Genomic DNA, 18830 nt, shown 5'->3' with positions numbered 1-18830 from the left:
GAACCCTTCAATATTTTCCTTATTACTACATACCAGTACATATTAACTAATAACTGCACTAGATTTTCACACAAGTTCTAAAGTAGATAAATTAATCAGATGAGTCAAAAATAGTCATGTTTTAAAGCGCCACTCTGGTGTTTCTTTTTATTTCTGCGATGGAGTGGTGTTTCTGACCCTAGTATTATACTTGCCAACCACCATCTTCACCTTCTATCGGCGCCGCTCCGGTCCCGCGTCACCATCTTGTGACCTCAACATCTGACTGCCTGGAAGTTAGAAATAACAGTCACAAGCCTATGAGAGCCACAACCGACTTGCATTGAAATGTGATCTCCTTATCACCTGGCAAACACTAGAGGGCACAAACTGCTGATGACTGACAGGAGCGGTGGCAATAGAAAGTGAAGTCTGAGACTAAGTGCAAGGACCTTAGATTAGAAGCACCACTCCAGCGCTATAATAATAAATAAAAAAAGCTGGAGTGGTGTCTTCAGCCTTTTTTTGGTGAAGTCTAGTCAGTAGAGGCCATTTCCACTGGCCAGATGTCTGTGACGCGCCCCTGGGCCTGCTGTGTCGCGCAGCGTCTCGCGCACGGGGGGGGGGCTTACCCGGAACCGGATCAGATGAGGGTTGTAGTCTCCGAGTGGCGGGGACCCGGTCCGTGCCCAGGGAGTCAAACTCAGTGTGTGGCAGTCTTGATAGGTGTTATCTGAGTGTCGACTACGCCACCCGTTGATTTGCAGCTATGGAGCTGCCGCTGCAGGGCAGACCGCTGAGGCCGGTGTAGAATTGTGCAGCGTGATAGTATAACCCCCAACGGGAGGGGTATGGCCTCAGGGCAGCCGACGTGGAAGATGGGGGTAGCAGGAACCACTCAGAGACGGTGCGGTGTAATTCAGGGTCTTTACTGGTAACAACGATAGACCCTCCCGGAGTACTTGCTAGCGAACGGGGCCTGGTCAGTCTTTGAGCAGATGGGATCTCCCCTGGCCAGGCTGAGTTGTAGGCCTCCCAAACTGACTGTACTCTTCTGGCTACCTTGCTAGAAGCGGATATAAGTAGCCCACGTCCCTGAGTGTACCGTGTGGTGCTCACCCGTATGGCCGGTGACTCGGGGCCTTCTAATGGCTTCCGCTCCACGATGGCGGTGCTGGTCCCACGCGTGTGACCTTGCCTTCGGGTTTCTGGGCCTGAGGACCTGAAATCCCCTGCCGGTCGGCTTCTGCTGCTGGGTAAGAGTTAGTCCCCACAGCCTCGGACGCCGGGTCCGGTAAGAAAGCTTCTCAGTCAGGGCGAGCTCTGCAGCTGCCAGCCCCTGACTCGTAGTAGTATTGCTCCCACTGAGCTTCTGCTGTTTCTTCCTATGACTGTTTCTCGTCTCTACTCTCCTTGACTCCTAACCCTGCCTCAGCCCCGGGTTTATATAGGGGAAGTTCTTCCCCTCCCAAGACTGGGCAGGAGGTGTGGCATGCACAGGATCCCTGACCAAAGGACCTCTCACCTGCTCTCAGACATAACATTACATTACTGTGGAAACCAGACCCCTGGGGTGCCACATCTGTGCGTTCCTAGAACACGTGTTTCTGACCCTCATTGTGCTTGGTAACGCTCAGCGGGCTAGTACTGTTATGTTTGGGTCACTTGGCTAAACTTTTAATCCTTGTTGGGTGCATTTTTTCTTTTGCTCTTCTAAGTGCCTCTCTATGGATTTTGCTCAGATGGATGCTCATCGCCTAATGGAATTTACCAGGCAAATGACTAACAGTTCAAAGTCCCTATTAATACCGGAAATGTTGGGCGCTATTATTTGACAGCAGTCCAGGACCTTTTATTACAAGACCTAGAGCTCTTGTGGTGGAATAAGCCACAATATAATGTTTTCTCTTTTGTATTATGAATGCCATAACCTAAAATGATAATGTCCACCCCCCCCCCCCCCAAAAAAAAGAGAAAGATATAGTGAAATAGTAGCTGCAGCCTCAGGCGATATATCTGAAATTAAGAATAGTATATTAACAAATCAAAATAAATATGTATCATTGTATGAGATTAAACTATTGATTACCTATCTAGAGTCCTCATCAGATCAGTGGGGGTCCAAATCCTGGCGTCTCCACCAATCAGCTGTTATTAGCACTGCCGTATGTGAACAGTGTATGACGCGAGACACTTCACCGTCTACTGTTTAGTGGCCACTGCCGAGAACTGCAGTTATGTCCTGTTCAAATGAATGGGAGATATACTGGGATAGGTCATCAATATCAGGAAACCTCATGTCTGCAGTAATAGTCAGATTCTGATCCTCTTTTATAGTGAAGTGTCTAATGAGCGTGTGCAAAGGGAGGGGGAGAAGGGTCAACATTGTGAACCTGGAAAATGACTTTATCTTTTTGACGTAGCTTTAAAGATCACCTGCAGTTCCAGAAATGTATTTTTATTTTGTCAAATATACATGATGCAGGAGCCGAAGGTTTATTTGCACTGTATATTCTCATTGCCTAGCAATATTTCTAGTGGCTCAGTATTAGCCTCTCAGATCATGTTTGCATTAGCTTGTATGTGTGGTATGCACACCCAGAGCAATCTGCCTGGTGGTGGTGAATAATAGCTTATAAAATATGGTTGCAATAAAATAAATGTATTGGAAGATATCATTTTATATATTCGTAGATTATTAATGAAAAAAATAGTTTAACGTATAAAAAAGTAATTTTCATTGCCCACCCCTTATGACTGGCGGTTCATGTGTCTTACCTCTGATTAGACTTCACACTTGGAAATAAAGTTGGCACATGATAGAAGCTTATGTATGGTGATTCAGCGTCCCATAGCAAACTATTGAACGCTGTATATAATATCACCAAGCGCCCAATAAATGCCGCAGTACAGTGGCCTAGAACAGCCGCAGAAAATTATTACCAGCATTGATTGGTCATAATACAAAAACCTTTTGCTTAATATTGTCTGAGACTAAACTTCTCTGAGCCACTGACACATGGGGGGGTAAGAAGCTCTCTGATGGTGTCTAGTTTTATCTGGCACCAAGATGATGGCATCAGATCCATAGTCATGTTCATTGTGGCGAGGTCTCCATGGAACGGACATGTTTTTCCAGCACATCACACGCATGTTCAGTCAGGTTGACGTCTGTGTTATCTACATCAATATCTTGAAATGTGATGATCCTTAAACCATCCCTGAGCAATTTTTGCAGTGTGGCAGGACACATTGTCCTGCTGATAGTCCACTCCCATTAGGTTACACAGCTGCTTGTGTGACATCATCCTTAATGTTTTCAACTGTGTGCATGTATATGTGTGTTTTTATGTAATATGTGTATCTATCTATCTCATATCTATCGGAAGTCCCACCTATGCAATAGCTGAGGAAAACTGAGACTATGTGCTATACTATAACTACCTGTACTGTTTATGTCCGTATTGCACTTAGTTGTTTTTCTTGGTCCATATCTAAATTTTTTTTTCCCTGCTCTTTGGCTTTCAGCTGAGTTCAGATATCAGTCCAAGAAAGCATCTGATTTATTTTTTTTTCCCAGGAGAAAAGACAATATTTTTTAATTTGTATTGGTGTGTGTGTGTGTGTTGCGTGTTTTTTTTTTATTTTTTATTTATAATTTATTAGATAGAAAAATAAATGTTCCCTTTTCTTATTTTAATAATTGCAATGAATCCATATAAGATGCATGTGAAAAGTTCTTGCACACCCATTGACTTGTAACGAGCGAGCCATCAATATCATATAGTCCTTCTATAGGCTTCTCACACCTTTTATCTATTTTTCAAAGCCACTTCTGATTTTTACTTACAATTAGGGCGCATTCAGATGTCTGCAAATCGGTCAGAGATTTGCCGTGGGTCTACGGACCCTGGGTGTCCTGGCCAGAGCTGACCGCTTCATATATGCCTATCTCAGGTCTTTCAATACAAGAATGGATTTTACCGATGTGTGATACTTGCCTTACAATTTTTGGATGTTGACTTGATCCAATCTATAGAAAAGACGACACCCCCTCGCAATGTTCAGTCACTCATTTCTTTACTATAAGGATACTTAAGGCAATAAATGAGATTCTCACAAAGCTGTTGAGAAATCTGCAGCCAATTCTACACCTTACCTCTGCCACTTGTATGTGGATTTCAGCCGTTGTAATAGACTATTCTCCAGCAGCTCCTGTAACTACATGAAAAAAGTTGCACTTTAACAAAACCACAGCATTTGTATTGCAGTTTTGCCAAAAATTCATCTAAATAAAGCATCCCCTAAAAGGAAAGGGTGGAGCCGATGGGAAAGGTGAATTTTGCCAGATCCCCCTATAAAGGCGTCTTCTTCAGTACATAATGCTCACTGTCTGACAACTTCAAAGAGACTCTCTGCCCCCTGGGGGTGGCTTACTGTAACGACAGGTGATAAGTTATGTGAGTCGGACACTGAGACCCTTTTATACAAATGACTAGAGTCTGAAAATGTCGAATGATAAATGTTATTCAAAAGCAGAATGGTGTCCACTTACCGCAGTGACTACTCTGGGTCGCTCCAGGAAATGGATATCATCCATGTAAATATATTTTAATATTGCCCTCCAGTGATAAAATACAGGCATGTAGTTCTCATGAAACTGCAGTGAGCATAGGAAATGATCAGGGAGGTTGTAGCAAGGGCGGACATAGCAAACCGCTTCTGTCACAGACACTTTGTTGAACTTCAAAGAGCCCAAATACTGTTCTTGCACAGGAGCCCTCTTCTGATGGTGGTGTTCTGATAGCAAAGCTTGGAAGGGGTCCTCTACCTTCTTCATAGCTGAGTGCTGATTGAACTCTATGGATTAGTCTACATGAAGTTGCCAACATGTATTTTTACAACTCTACAAATAGGTTCCGGGTAGGTATACAGCATCTCTAAATGCAACCTACACGGCCATTATAAATCGCTTTGATAAGTGCACCGATTTTGCTACGTACTTGTGTAGACTTGGTTTTCATGGCCGCTACGTGTGTACAATTTCTATGTGCGATAATCAGAATTCAGAAGAAAAATTATACAATATGTCCAATCTGCATTTGTGGGTAATTATTTTTTGCCCAAAGCCTAAATAGTCCAGGGGATCAGTGCCAAGTTTATTTAGGGACATATTTCTTCCATAATTTGAAACTGAAACCAATTTGAATCAACTTATGTCCTTACTGGGTTAAGGAGTAACCACCATTTTTAATTCTTATATCATACATCAATAGAATATAAGCATCTCTGTAACATATCTGCCAGGGAAATCTGCTCATTCCCCTGGACTGATCTTTCATTCTCCATTTATGGGTAAAATTTGTATCCAATGAAGACGATAACATGACCGACATAGGAGATGGAAGATGGAGCTTTTTAAATTCTATGGAGAGGTAGCGGGCAGGAGCTGCAGACAGACATTCTAGTGTAAGTTCTGAAATATCACTTACAGTTCTCCATAGAAGTTTATGAGCACCAACTGTTTTCAATTTCCATAATGGGAAAGTCTGTTCATTGAATACAGATTTTACCTGTGAATTGAGAATTTTGAGAGTGAACACATCAGATCAGGAGGTGGAAGAAGCCACTTCCTCTAATAAGATGATATTACAGAGTTTCTCATTTACATGTGTACTATTGATTTCTGGAATGATAAAATGATGGTTACGCTTTACGTATGAAGGAAACCAGCTTTTATGCAGAAGAGTTTGCTTGTTGCAAAGTAAGGCACTCGTGGGTACCTGCTGGGCAGCGTAGTACCGCGCCATGTAACCTCCAGTCTATCCATATACCCCTCAATACTATGCCTGTTCGCCACCACATAAGTTCCGATCTGTAGTAATGTCAGAGCAGGTTGTATGCATTGTCTTGATGTTGCAGGTGGCCAGCTCAGATATGTCTACCAGTCAGTTTTCTTGAATTGAGGAGTTGTACAGTTTGCCGTAATACGAATTTAATAACCTCATGCCATAATATACATTTTTTTTCCCTTCATGTTAGTTTAATGTTGTACTGTGCATGTGGGGATGTATTGGGTTTGGAAACAAGTTAAGGAGATTGTAATCTTCTTTCTTCAGGAGTGCACTGCTCCCATAGCATGGTTGTGCAGCCGGTCCGTACTGCCTACTTTGCCATGTTACAAGCAGAGGCGGTTTTTCCTCTGCAGCGCTGATATTAAAGGTGGCTAGCTCCAGAGCTTGCAGTTTGCGCTGGTGTCTAGGAAGCTGACCACCTCTGATAGACGGAAGGGTGGGCCGAAATGTAGTCAACATGCAATAAATTATAGAATGAAAAATCCCTCTTCCTTTTTTTTTTTCTTTTTTAGGACAGAGTATTTTTAACCGATTAATTGTAATGTTGCTGGTTTTTACAAGCACTTTGCAAATCTACCCATTTAAAAAGTGTAGAGAATCCCTTTAAGGCATTGTCTGTACTGGTATCTATCTTTTGAATCCTTGCAGTTTTTACTGTGTGACTAGTGCAATGTACCTGCTTTTCACGTGCTTTCATATCCTGTTTTTGTGCTGATTTTTGCTACGAAGATAATGATGATAAAGCAGTGAGTGACGTCTTATCTGTAAGTGGATCTGTCATCAGATTATGCTGCCTTCTGTATGGTCAGCGCACGGGACTCGAATTTCATGTTTGTCCATGTGTTTTTTGTTTTTTATCATCAAGGTAACAGCAGACTTTCCACTATGTTTTGCTAAAAAACAAAATGAAATGGGGACATTTCTTCTCAAACAAAATAATTTGCACACGGGCATCATCAGTGGTCTGATTTTCTCTGATTAACGTTTTTTTTTTTTTTTTGAGATCCTTACGAAACCACAACACCATAATTTTTTGGAAATATAACATGAAAAATTGTGACATGAATCTATCCTTCTTGATTCCTGATTTTTATATTTCTTCTCCAGCAAATCCTCACAAGGAATGCATTGGCATCTTACTGCTAATACAAGCCTCTATTTAATGGGCTGTACAAAGAAAACCGCACAAGGAAGAGCTCAGAGTAGGGTTTCCAGCCACCTGCCAAATTAATGTAAACCTGACCACTGCTGTAAAATGGATATGTACGGTAGCTTGCGGTGCTGCCCCTTGTAATCTTAAAATCTAGGACTACTGTAGTATAGCACTAATTTGTGAACTGTTTGTGGAAATTCATTATTATTTTTAGCAGTAGTTAAAAATTGCAGTAATCGAGTTTTGCCTCCCATATTCACCAGATGACATTGTGTGTGTTGTTTTTCTCAGGGGTGATGTGTTACACAGTAATAAAAAAATAAAAATATACATTCATGATTTATTTATTCTAGGAGTAAACGTGGAAAAGACTGCCCCCTAGTGTTAGGAAATGTGAGGCAATGGAGACTGGTTATTTCAATATCTAATTTTTATTTTGCAGAAAAAAAACATGGGATACTACTGGACATTCTTACTCCTTCCAGCCTTCTTTGGAAGTAGTTATGGTAAGTTGTATTCATAGAAAGTAGAATTATTTTTTTAAATCTATTTCTATATACTGGGTGGTTCAAAAAGGACTGTGCAAATGTAAGGCCTATAGTCCAAGTAACATCAGTAGTAAATGGCCAGTGACTGAAAATCAAAGCAAAACTGGCTTTGTTGTCCGTAGAAGTCAATTACTGCTCAGCTTCCAAGTTTCAAGAGCCAAATGTAAAATGTGCTTACATGGTGTGACATGAGCTCGTAGTATCAACGCAAGAAGAAGCAGAATGGTAAATGTGCTCCACATAGGAAACTGCACTTTGTGTTGGATGAAGCATTTACGGATGTCATGGGAAAAGTCCGGGCCGCCCAAAGACTTCAGAAGAGATCGTGAACAGGATTCGATCCGTGTACGAGCAAAGTCTTAGAAAGTTGACCATGGTGACTAGTATGGAAGTACAGCCACCACAAACCACGTTATGGCGTATCGTACCACTGCATTGTAAGCCATACAGATCACATCTTGTTCTGGAGGTGAAACCAGACGATAAATCAAAACGCTGTGGCTTTTGCATTGACTTGCAGGGCCGATAGGAAAAGGACGAATTCGCTGACAAGCCATGGTCATTCTCCGAATAGTTTGAATTTTGGTGTTAGAAGGGCTCAGAAACACAATGAGTCCTCATCAAGCACATGAAGGACTCGCCAAAAGTGAATGTGTTCTGTGCAATGAGCAGACACAAAGTCTACAGTCTTTTGCCAAGGATCCTGTTGCTGGCCATTTCTAACTGGACACATTAAACAAATGGCTTTCTTTTGGCAGATCTTCCTCTAACAGCAGGATGGTACACCTCCACATTTCCAATTGGTTGTTGGTTGATGACTGAATGAAGCTCTACCAGAACATTGGATCAGCCACGCTGGAAACATTGATGTTACGAAGGCCTCAACGATTGCTAGATCGAAACCTTGCATGTTTATTCCTTTTGTGGGGATACATCAAGGGCTCTGTATATCTGCCCCATCCAGCTACTCAATCTGAACGGCTGGAACAGCGCATCACTGAAACCACAGAGTCCATACCCAAGGATATGTTGGCACTAGTGATGAGCGAGTATGTTCTACTAACCCGTTCGGCGAGTATGCTCGGGGGAGCACCGAGTATTTACAGCTGCTCGGTGATATGGTTGAATCGCTCCCGTGTTCAATGATTTGCGACGGTTTGACAGCTTTAATAGATGTGAGGAATGTCTGTTTCTTACACATTCCTCACACGTATTAAAGCTGCCAGTCGCAAATCATGCACACGGGAGCGATTCAAACATATCACCGAGCAGCTGTAAATACTCGGTGCTCCCCCGAGCATACTCGGCGAAAGGGTTAATAGAACATACTCGCTCATCACTAGTTAGCACGCATCTGGATAGAACTAAACTACTGCCTAGACATATGCCGTGTCACCGATGGAAATAATTGTGAACATTTTTAGTATATAGATAAAACTTGGATAGGTTTTGTCTTTTGTTTTTTTATTTTAATAAATGTGTTTATGAATACCAAGGTTATAATTTTACCCCATTCTTTCTTTATTTGCCCTATATTTAATTGCACCAATTTTGATCACGCAAGAATATGAATATATCCATGCAGGTCACTGTACAGTCGGTGGCCCTGAGGGCACTAGAGACAAGGCCACAGCACTGGTTTCGCACTTTTACTCTCAGCATTGTGGGTGTCAGAAAGTGATGGCATATGAAAACCACTTCAACTCTGCTTCAGGCTGAATTATTGTGCAGTTGTCACATAATAGGTGTCTTTGTGTTTTTTTTCCTCTTCTAATCCTGCTATTGTAATTAGGTAACTGTGGACTACCTCCGAGGCTGGACTATGGGTCGCTGGATACACTATATTCTGACCAGGATAACTTTACTGTTGGTGCAACTGTAAACTATACTTGCCAGCCTGGGTATATTACTGTTCCACGAACAAGCAATGTGATTACTTGCTTAAGTAACTCGTCGTGGTCTACTCCTGATGAATTCTGTACACGTGAGTCTTTGAAAGGTTTATTAGTTCTTTTATTATATCTATAAAATTACCTTTTATTAACTAATACTAAAATGGCCCTTCAGGCTGTTCCGCAGCCTAGTAATCAGGGTCTCTGTCTCTCCATTATGCTGCTCTCAGATTAGGTGCTAAAAACCTGGTGACCGATTCCCTTTAAGGTAAACCCCCTTGTTGAAAATGACACTCATGTTCACATTTTTACTTTTTAAGGCCGATCATGTGGATATCCTGGTGATATACCAAATGGACAAACATCCATTACTGATGTGCTGTTTGGATCTAGAGTAAACTACACTTGTGATTTTGGGTGAGTTTGGTTCTGTTACTGTGTAAGTGCATATGATTGCTAGAATTATACGATTACTTTTAAGGTTCAGTGTCTGTGTCTCCATATTGTAAATGTAGTATTTTTTTCCAGAAAATCCTCTGTGTTATTGTCTGCCCTTCTGCATGGGGTATTAAGAAATCTACAACGTGCCCTTGCGTATTTCACTTTGTGGTGCAAAGGGTGAAATGTGAGTTTCAGCCACACCATTTCTGTAACGTTCTCCTCAGTGATAAATGCTGCTTTCATACAATGGTTTCTTCACCCTCATAAAGTGTCTATTACTAGAGACAGGCAGATGCCTGTTTACATGAGATGGTGTGCTGACAATGAACAATGGGTTTTATGTCGGCAATCACCGAAAAACAAGCGACACCTCATTTGCCATTCGTTCTCTGGACATACAGCATTTACACTAATTCTAACCAATCATTCATACAATCAATATTTCAGGGTATCCTACATAAGTTATGTAATTCTCACAATACTGGATAAGTATTGCTTGTTAGATTGGTGTAAGCACATTGATTGCAAGGAGGCGTTGACTGTAGCAGCTTAGACATACACCATTCTTAACCCCGTTACAATATATGAAGCACATTTACGTCATGTGTCGTGTCCCTGACTCTGCTGGCTGATTCACTCCGCCATCCTTTGCCTCTTATCCCAACAGCTGTTAACATGTTAAATGCCGCTGTCAATCTTTGACAGCGGCATTTAACACACGCTGGCAGGGGGGGTGCGCCCATGACGTGAACAGGTTGCGTTGTGGCCTTTCACCGATCAGTAAGTCATCACCTACTCTGTGGATAGATGACAACTTGTTTTCACTAGACCATCCCTCTAAGATTTGTTTTTCCTTGATTGGCTGAAATTGATTTAATCTGTACAATAACAACAATACAGTAATAATTAGTATTCTCAAAACTCAGTGAAAAATTAGTCACCGAAATAATAGGCGTATAAATGCCAAAAATATCTAATCAGTGGTAAGAATAAAATGGCATTGGTGCTTCGATACTGCCATGCCACCTCTCCCCCCTAATTGGACACTTGTGGAATATTCAAGAGAGATTCCCCAGTGTCTGTTCTGAGATTATTCCTTTTAATATGCCCCTTATCCAAGTGAGGCATGTGTTTAGTATAATGTATGAGATGACCGGATGCAGAAATGCATAGTAAAAAATGTTTGTTGGAGATCATGCTATAATGAGTATGGGAAGCAAAATTGCCATGAAAATGTTTGTGGGGAGTTTCTACAAATGTATTTTACAGCGTTATTTCATGTATTTTAGATACTTCATGATATCGAAGATTACCTATAGAGACTGTCTGGCAGATGGCACTTGGAGTAATGCGCCTCCTGAATGTCAAGGTAAAGCTGTGGTGTAGTGAGACCTGTTAATGTTGATGTGGGTGATTTTTGCTTTTAATTGATTTCCCAGCTTATTAGCAAGCATTTGATTGCTGCATCCAATCCCTGGGATCAGCAATCATGCATGTAAGAGTAGATGGCACAAGACCTCTGAGACCAGTGATTTGGCGGGAGCGATCACATGCACTTTAGTCATCATGACAGCAAAGATTGCAACATTATCACAGATACTGATGGACCTGTAGTTATTGCATAAAGCTGATTTTTATTATTTTTAGCTAGCGCAAGCCGATATTCAGAGAAACAGTTAAAATGGAAACCCTTTTAAAATGGTTTTTGTTCACTCACACAGAAGCTACCGTATAATGGCTATTGATATTGGGCACTAGCTGTATTCATAGGGGGAATGAACATTTACTTATACAGGTGCATCTCACAAAATTAGAATATCATCAAAAAGTTCATTTATTTCAGTTCTTCAATACGAAAAGTGAAACTCATATTATATAGAGTCATTACAAACAGAGTGATCTATTTCAAGTGTTTATTTCTGTTAATGTTGATGATTATTATGGCTTACAGCCAATGAAAACACAAAAGTCATTATCTCAGAAAATTAAAATAATTAGCAAAAAAATACCTGTAAAGGCTTCCTAAGCGTTTAAAAAGGTCCCTTAGTCTGACCTTAGTCTGTCTGCTCCACAATCATGGGAAACACTGCTGACTCGACAGATGTCCAGAAGGCTGCCATTGACACACTACACAAGGTCCCAGAGTTCCAATTTTCATTTGGAAATCAAGGTCCCAGAGTCGGGAGGAAGAGTGGAGAGGCCACAATCCAAGCTGCTTGAGGTCTAGTGTGAAGTCCACAATCAGTGATGGTTTGGGGAGCCATGTCATCTGCTGGTGTATTTCCATTGTGTTTTATCAAGACCAAAGTCAGCGCAGCCGTCTACCAGGAAGTTTCCCCTCTCCCGACAAGCTTTTTGGAGATGGAAATTTCATTCTCCAGCAGGACTTGGCACCTGTCCACACTGCCAAAAGTACCAATACCTGGTGTAAAAACAACAGTATCACTGTGCTTGATTGGCTAGCAAACTCGCCTGACCTTAACCCCATAGAGAATCTATGGGGTATTGTCAAGAGGAAGATGAGAGACACCAGACCCAACAATGCAGACGAGCTGAAGGCTGCAATCAAAGCAACCTGGGCTTCTATAACACCTCAGCAGTGCCACAGGTTGATCGCCTCCATGCCACACCACATTGATGCAGTAATTGATGCAAAAGGACCCCCGGACCAAGTATTGAGTGCATTTACTGGACATACATTTCAGTAGGCCAACATTTCGGATTTTAAAAAACTTTTTCAAACTGTTATAAAGTATTCTAATTTACTGAGATAATGATTTTTGTGTTTTCATGGGCTGTAAGCCATAATCATCAACATTAACAGAAATAAACACTTGAAATAGATCTCTCTACTTGTAATGACTCTATATAATGAGTTTCACTTGTTGTATTGAAGAACTGAAATAAATGAACTTTTTGATGATATTCTAATTTACTGAGATGCACCTGTAGAAGCAAGTGATGGTGTGATGAAATGGCAGCAGGGTGACCCCACAGAATCTCGCCACTGCCACCACTTGTGATGAAATGGCACCAGAGGGACCCCGCAGAATCCCACCGTTGCCACCAATGTCAAGAAATGGCAGCAGGGAGACGCCGCAAAATCTCGCTGCCACCACTTGTGATGAAATGGCATCAGAGGGACCCCACAGAATCCCACTGTTGCCACCAATGTGATGGATCCACACCCCGCAACCCACCTGACGTAACTATTACGTCAGACGGCGCACGTGGTGCGGACCTGCCCTCTGCACCTACGTGAGGTTCCGCAACCCCCTTGAGTGCGCTTAAGGTCAGATTGGTACAGTTATGCACAGACACCCCATGTCCACACGGGTACAGGAAGGCACCAGGGAGTGAGACGAGGAGGCCCACTCAGTCACTGATGTGGCACCACACTCGCTCACACCCCTGACAGGCTGAGAGGCTCTTTCACTAGCTCCAGTGAAGCAGAGCCTGGTCAGCCTGGGAGAGCTGCCACCAGTTTCTATTTGATATAACGGACTTATAGCGGGCTAGAAACCAGCCCGGTAGCGTGTTTGGTGGATCGATATAAAAGAACAGCCCAAGGTTAAATTTATCTATTTAATCGCCTTACGGGCATACTAGACAAACAATATATATGTAAGGGTTCTACATACTCAATGGTCAGAGTTACGAATACAATAGCTGGGGTACAAAAGGTATAAAGCAGTTACTACGAGTCAATTACCGATCAGATGGACGACCTTTCGGGGGAAGGGCTGCCACATGGGAGGCTTGCGGGCCCTCTTTGTTGTTGCCAGACTTTTCCCACCACGATGTATCCTCGCGACCTCCCAGGGAAAAAAGACCATGGGCTCTGGCAGCAGGGACTGTTACACTCTCTGGTTCACTCCCACTACTGCCCCCTGGCTGCATCCAGATCTCCCCCAACTACAGATTCCCCAAAACTAAAAGGGGATAGAATTCCTTACTGAGCGGTCCTAGGGAGCCGGTTCCGGTGTTTGATATCCACGCGTAGCAGGGGCCCAGCTTGATCCAAACACCGGAGCCCTAGGGGTCCCCGCAAGGGTGTGTCGGGTATCTCCCTTTCCTTACACGCTGGGCTGTGTTTAAAGCTAGGGTGAGATTCTCCGATTCGTAAGTTATCAAAAATCTAGTTTGTTTATCACTGGGACATATCGTGTTCCCATAACTCGATGTTGAATTATAGTTTCTTACACAAAGAAGCACAAGGAGTGGGGGAAGGGACATCCTGTGCAGCTTGCAGCTGCTGTGGGATTTGTCACCCCCTGCTTCTCAGCCCCCTCCCTTCTGCTTGCTGCAAAAAGTATTCAAGAGTCGGATTACACATTGCATTGAAGATCTACTTTTTTTTTTTTATTGCACCGCTGGAGTGGCGCTTTAAGGGCTCATACCCATCACCGTAAAAAGGAAAAAAAAAAAAAAATCGGTCCGAAGTTGTTCCTGAAAAGTAGTACAAGTGTCATGCGGTTTTCATGCAAGTACAATGCAATTTTTCTCCTCTAGCATACGAATGACATGCGAATGCGTTTTTTAACATTAGCTTTTACATAAAGTAATTCTCTATTTCATATAAAGATAATTTTCAAAGGAAATATTCTTCTAAACGGATAAAAATATTGGTGCTTTGCTAGTGTAGCTAACTGTACATGTATTTAATTAATAAATACATTTCTGAAAAAATGGTGTGGGATCGCTTTCGAGTCTTTTAATATTAGCTCACAGCTGTATGTTTAGCCTTTACTGATTATTAAGATAGGTGACTCCCCTTTACACCCCCCGCCGAACCCCTTCAAGGAAAAAAAATGTGGGGTTCCCCCTATAATTAATAACCAGCAAAGGCCAGGCAGACAGTTGCGGGCTGATATTAATAGGCTAGGAAGGGGCCTTGGATATTGCCCCCCCCCCCTCCTAGACTAAAAGCATCAGCTCTCAGCTGCCCCAGAAAAGGCGCATCCATAAGATGCTCCAGATCTGGCGTTTAGTCTCCGCTCTTCCCACTTGCGCTGGTGCGTTGACAAGTGGGGTAAAAGGGTTGGGGTTAATGTCAGCTTTGTTTTGGCAGCTGACATGAAACCCAGGGGTTAGTAATAGAGATATGTCTATAGGAAGTCCCCATTACTAACCCCATAGTCAAATTGTAAATAAAAAAAACACCCAGAATAAAGTCCTTTATTTGAAATAATGACACTCCTTTATTGAAATAAAAATAAAAAAACCGATATACTCACCTTAACGTCTAATCCACTGAAGGCAATGTCCCCTGTAAAAGAATAAAAATAATAAACCAACATAATAGTCGCCTATCTGACATGAAGATAATCCTCTGATGCCAAAGTCCCCTGTTAAAAAAATAAATAAATAAATAAACAACCATATTCCCCACTTGTCCATTGAGTGGTTAATCCATTTGTCCAGTGACATGTCTAGCTCTGCTACATCTAGATGGCAGGCTGCTGCGCTCTTCCATTTTTTCTTTCCGCAAATGTAATTCCCCTGCAACATATCTCATACTCGCCTGTCACCGCCGCCTTCATCGTTTTCCTTGTTCTGGCTCTTAGACTTGCATTGAGAGCTTGTGACGTAGCTTCTGACACTAAGGACAGGAGTGGTGCTTTAAAGTTTAGATGTAAAGTGTGAAAAAGAAAAGGGAACATAAATGCGCCTAATTCAGTGCCACCTAAGAAAAAACTATGCAAGGTTAGCTAGAAGGTAAAATGATAGATGCTTAAGGTGGCTGATCAGTGAAGGTGGTGAATTGATTGATCACTGAAAAATGTATATACTGAGCCATATGCTGGGTTAGAAAGAGAAGAATAGAAATCAAGCTTGTGATTAATTAATAGAAAAGGATGCACATCTAACTTAATCTAGCTCTTTTTTTTTTTTTTTCTTTTGGTCTACACATTAGTCCGAGTCACACGGAGTCTTAGAAAAACAATACTTCCTGCAAATGAAAGTTCATGACGTGCGAAGTTCATACATGCATGCTTCTTATGCCAATGTTCACAAGCTCAGCATTTCACAAAATTATCCAAACTGAAAAGGCAGAAAATCTGCAGGATCCAGATGGCAGTAAACATTTAATCACTCATGGTGGGGGGAAAAAAGACAAATCTGATGGTCAGAACCTGCCATCCTTCAAACAATTACTAATATCTAGATATTAAGCCTAGACCCACTGACGGTCCGCTAAGCTTCTGAGCCATTACATACATCCTTGGCAGTGAAATGTGCAAAAAATTGTGTGATGTTGCATAACTGATGGTTGTAAGTATTAATAAATACATTTTATATATTATATTAGATTGTATTTTTTTCACAGTTCAGATCTGTCACCCTCCACTACCAATACCAGATGGACTTTATGAACCAGATATGGATGAGTATGAATACCAGCATGCTGTAACTTATAAATGTGTCAATTCCAAATTCTCACTTATTGGCGAGAAGTCTATATATTGCACGGGCTATGGAAACTGGAGCAGGGATCCTCCAAAGTGCATAGGTATGAGAGCTCAGTGTGACTATTTTTTTTTTTCTTTACTGCATGCAATGGTTTTGATTTCATTACTATTAAGGGGTTTTATACTTTATAGTACCCCATGGGCGTGGTGGAAATTTATCAGACACATGTTCCTTGAAATGTAGGAAGTAATATAGACTGCTGTTGCTCTTTATCTGATTGGCACCACTTCCTGCCTGTCCTATGGTTTTGTTGCTGACAGCACATCAATGTACATGTGGCCTTTGATGAAGTGCTCAGGACAGGTTTGGCTGTACTGTAGATTTCGCAACTTCAGCATTATATGGTTTCTATGAAACCATGTGATGTCATTAAAGGTGCTCTCTTTAACAAATCATCAATTGGTAACCTATTTGAATCTGATGATCATCTGTAATCTGTAGGGAAGTTTGGCAGTAAGCATTTAATTTCTTTGCAGTCCCCACTCAGGGGAATCAAGGCTTTACACACTACTTACTGAAATCAATGGAACTGTGTAATACAGGGCAGGTCCTCCGATAGAAAGACTCTCTTCACGCTGGCCAAGAGATGAGGATACCGAACAGAAGGCTAACCCTCTATTATCTCTGTGTACCAGGGATGTCAAACTCAAACACACAGAGGGCCAAAATGAAAAACTTGGACAAAGTCGCGGCCCAGCCAGTATGCAGAATAATGGGCCCCACGTAGTCCTCCATGCAGAATAATGGGCCAACATAGGGATGGTGGTTCTGGAGTCGCGGGCCAAATAAAACCACCCTGCATGCCAGATTTGGCCCACGGGCCAGAGTTTGACATGCATGCTGTATACCATAATAGTGTTTATATAAAAAAATAAAAAATAAGGTTTTGAAACGTATTGATAAAGTACAAAAGGACAAGATATGTGTCAGTGTGTGAGTGGGTGCTCGGATAGGATACCACTCCATAAATCCAATGTAAAGAAGGGGAATCCGTCCCTCCAAAGTGTGAAAAATAGAACATTAATGCTTTATTTGTAGTGCAATCCAAAAATAACGTTTCAGTCTTGAACATCAGACCTTCATCAGTCTGACTGCCTAATTGTAGGGATAAAGTAGAGTGAAGCGCTATGTTAGTGACTGGTAGCTGCCCCTAACAATCGGCACTGATAGCTTGGGGAAGTTACCCATCATTAATATAGTTTCACTCTACTTTATCCCTACAGTTAGGCAATTACAGTGCCGGATTCCATTTCTTCACATTGAAATATAGTGATAATGTCTCTGCAGGACAGACAATTAATGTACGGTTGCAGGGATCGCCCACCGCTGTTTTTCCCTAGGATCATTAGAATGAGGGTCCTGCATTTGTGTATATGCTTAAGGGAAGTCTGTCAGCACAGAATGATTGTTACAGCAAAGTACAGATTCTTGGTGCACACTTGGCGTGGCCAAATGGTTCAGTGCACCTTCCCACCTACTTTTTTTCCCTAGATCTTCACACCTCCTCCTTCTATTTTGATTTACAGCTCTGGCTTTATAAAGACAAAGAGGGTGGAGATAGATGCAAGGTGCACTAAACCGTTTGGCCACCCCAAGGGTGCACCAGGCACCTGTACTTAGTTCAAAGGAGACTCCATTTAACCACTTATTCTATCAAACGTAACATAAATGTGCCTCTCTGGTAACAAGGAACAGGGAAATTGGAAATCCCATTCTAGTGATTGGTGGCAGTCCCAGCAATCACACATTTATTTCCTATTCTAGGGATGTAACAATAGCAAATAACCCGACGGTTCTTATGGTTTATTGAACTCCCCTGTATTTCAAAAACATATACAGCTGTTCACCAAACGGCAAGCCATATGGACGCTTTGTGATTATTGTCAATTCCTGATCCAATCCAAAATTCTTACAGGTTGGCAGCTAGCACAAATGGGCATAGAGGTCTGATTTCCATGCATGGAAATTTCTCCAACAATGTTGTATTCTTGGTAAAAGAGGGATTTTTTAGGATACTTCAATGTAAAAAAAAACAAAAAAACAGTCTGTTTCTTTTGAATCCTATTTTTTTTTAATGTGTGCTTTTTTTTTTTTTTTGTCCCCATGCAGTGGTGGATTGTAAATCTCCAGATGTCGACAATTCAAAAAAATTATCTGGATTTTCTGGTCCATACACTCTAAATTCTGCTGTTAGCTTTGAATGTCTATCAGGCTACACCATGACTGGATCGCCTTCTATAAAATGCAATGCTAGTAGTGAGTGGGATCCTCCTCTGCCCACCTGCAGCAGTAAGTATGGCTTCATCACCTTCTAGCCATCTCACACACTACTCTAACGCAGCAACATAACATTGGATCACATGTCTGGTGCGAGTGTAGATGGCGTAAGGTAAGATATCCCGCTAAAAAGCAAGCCCTCATACAACTATATTGAAGGAAAAAGTATGTTAACGTTCTTGGACGAAGGGGAGGAAAAAACGTAAGCACA

At 41.8% G+C, this 18830-nt stretch overlaps 1 protein-coding gene across 12 annotated transcripts in view; it reads left to right on the top strand.

Moving 5' to 3' along the window:
- The window catches only part of LOC141224095 (membrane cofactor protein-like), a 53535-nt gene that overhangs the window by 6201 nt on the left and 28504 nt on the right, over positions 1-18830 (top strand). For all 12 annotated transcript variants that reach the window (XM_073666878.1, XM_073666887.1, XM_073666885.1 and 9 more), the window contains exons 3-8: positions 7430-7493; positions 9328-9519; positions 9748-9844; positions 11158-11237; positions 16200-16382; positions 18452-18631. In XM_073666878.1, the coding sequence (XP_073522979.1) occupies positions 7439-7493; positions 9328-9519; positions 9748-9844; positions 11158-11237; positions 16200-16382; positions 18452-18631 (787 nt within the window). In that variant the 5' untranslated portion in view covers positions 7430-7438. The remainder of the gene's footprint in view (positions 1-7429; positions 7494-9327; positions 9520-9747; positions 9845-11157; positions 11238-16199; positions 16383-18451; positions 18632-18830) is intronic.

Source organism: Phyllobates terribilis, unplaced genomic scaffold (genome assembly GCF_046119375.1).
Source record: "Phyllobates terribilis strain yellow unplaced genomic scaffold, ASM4611937v1 Scaffold_2__4_contigs__length_985480577, whole genome shotgun sequence".
NCBI lineage: Eukaryota > Metazoa > Chordata > Amphibia > Anura > Dendrobatidae > Phyllobates > Phyllobates terribilis.
Note: the sequence above shows the minus strand (reverse complement) of the source record. Positions and strands in the feature narration are given on the sequence as shown.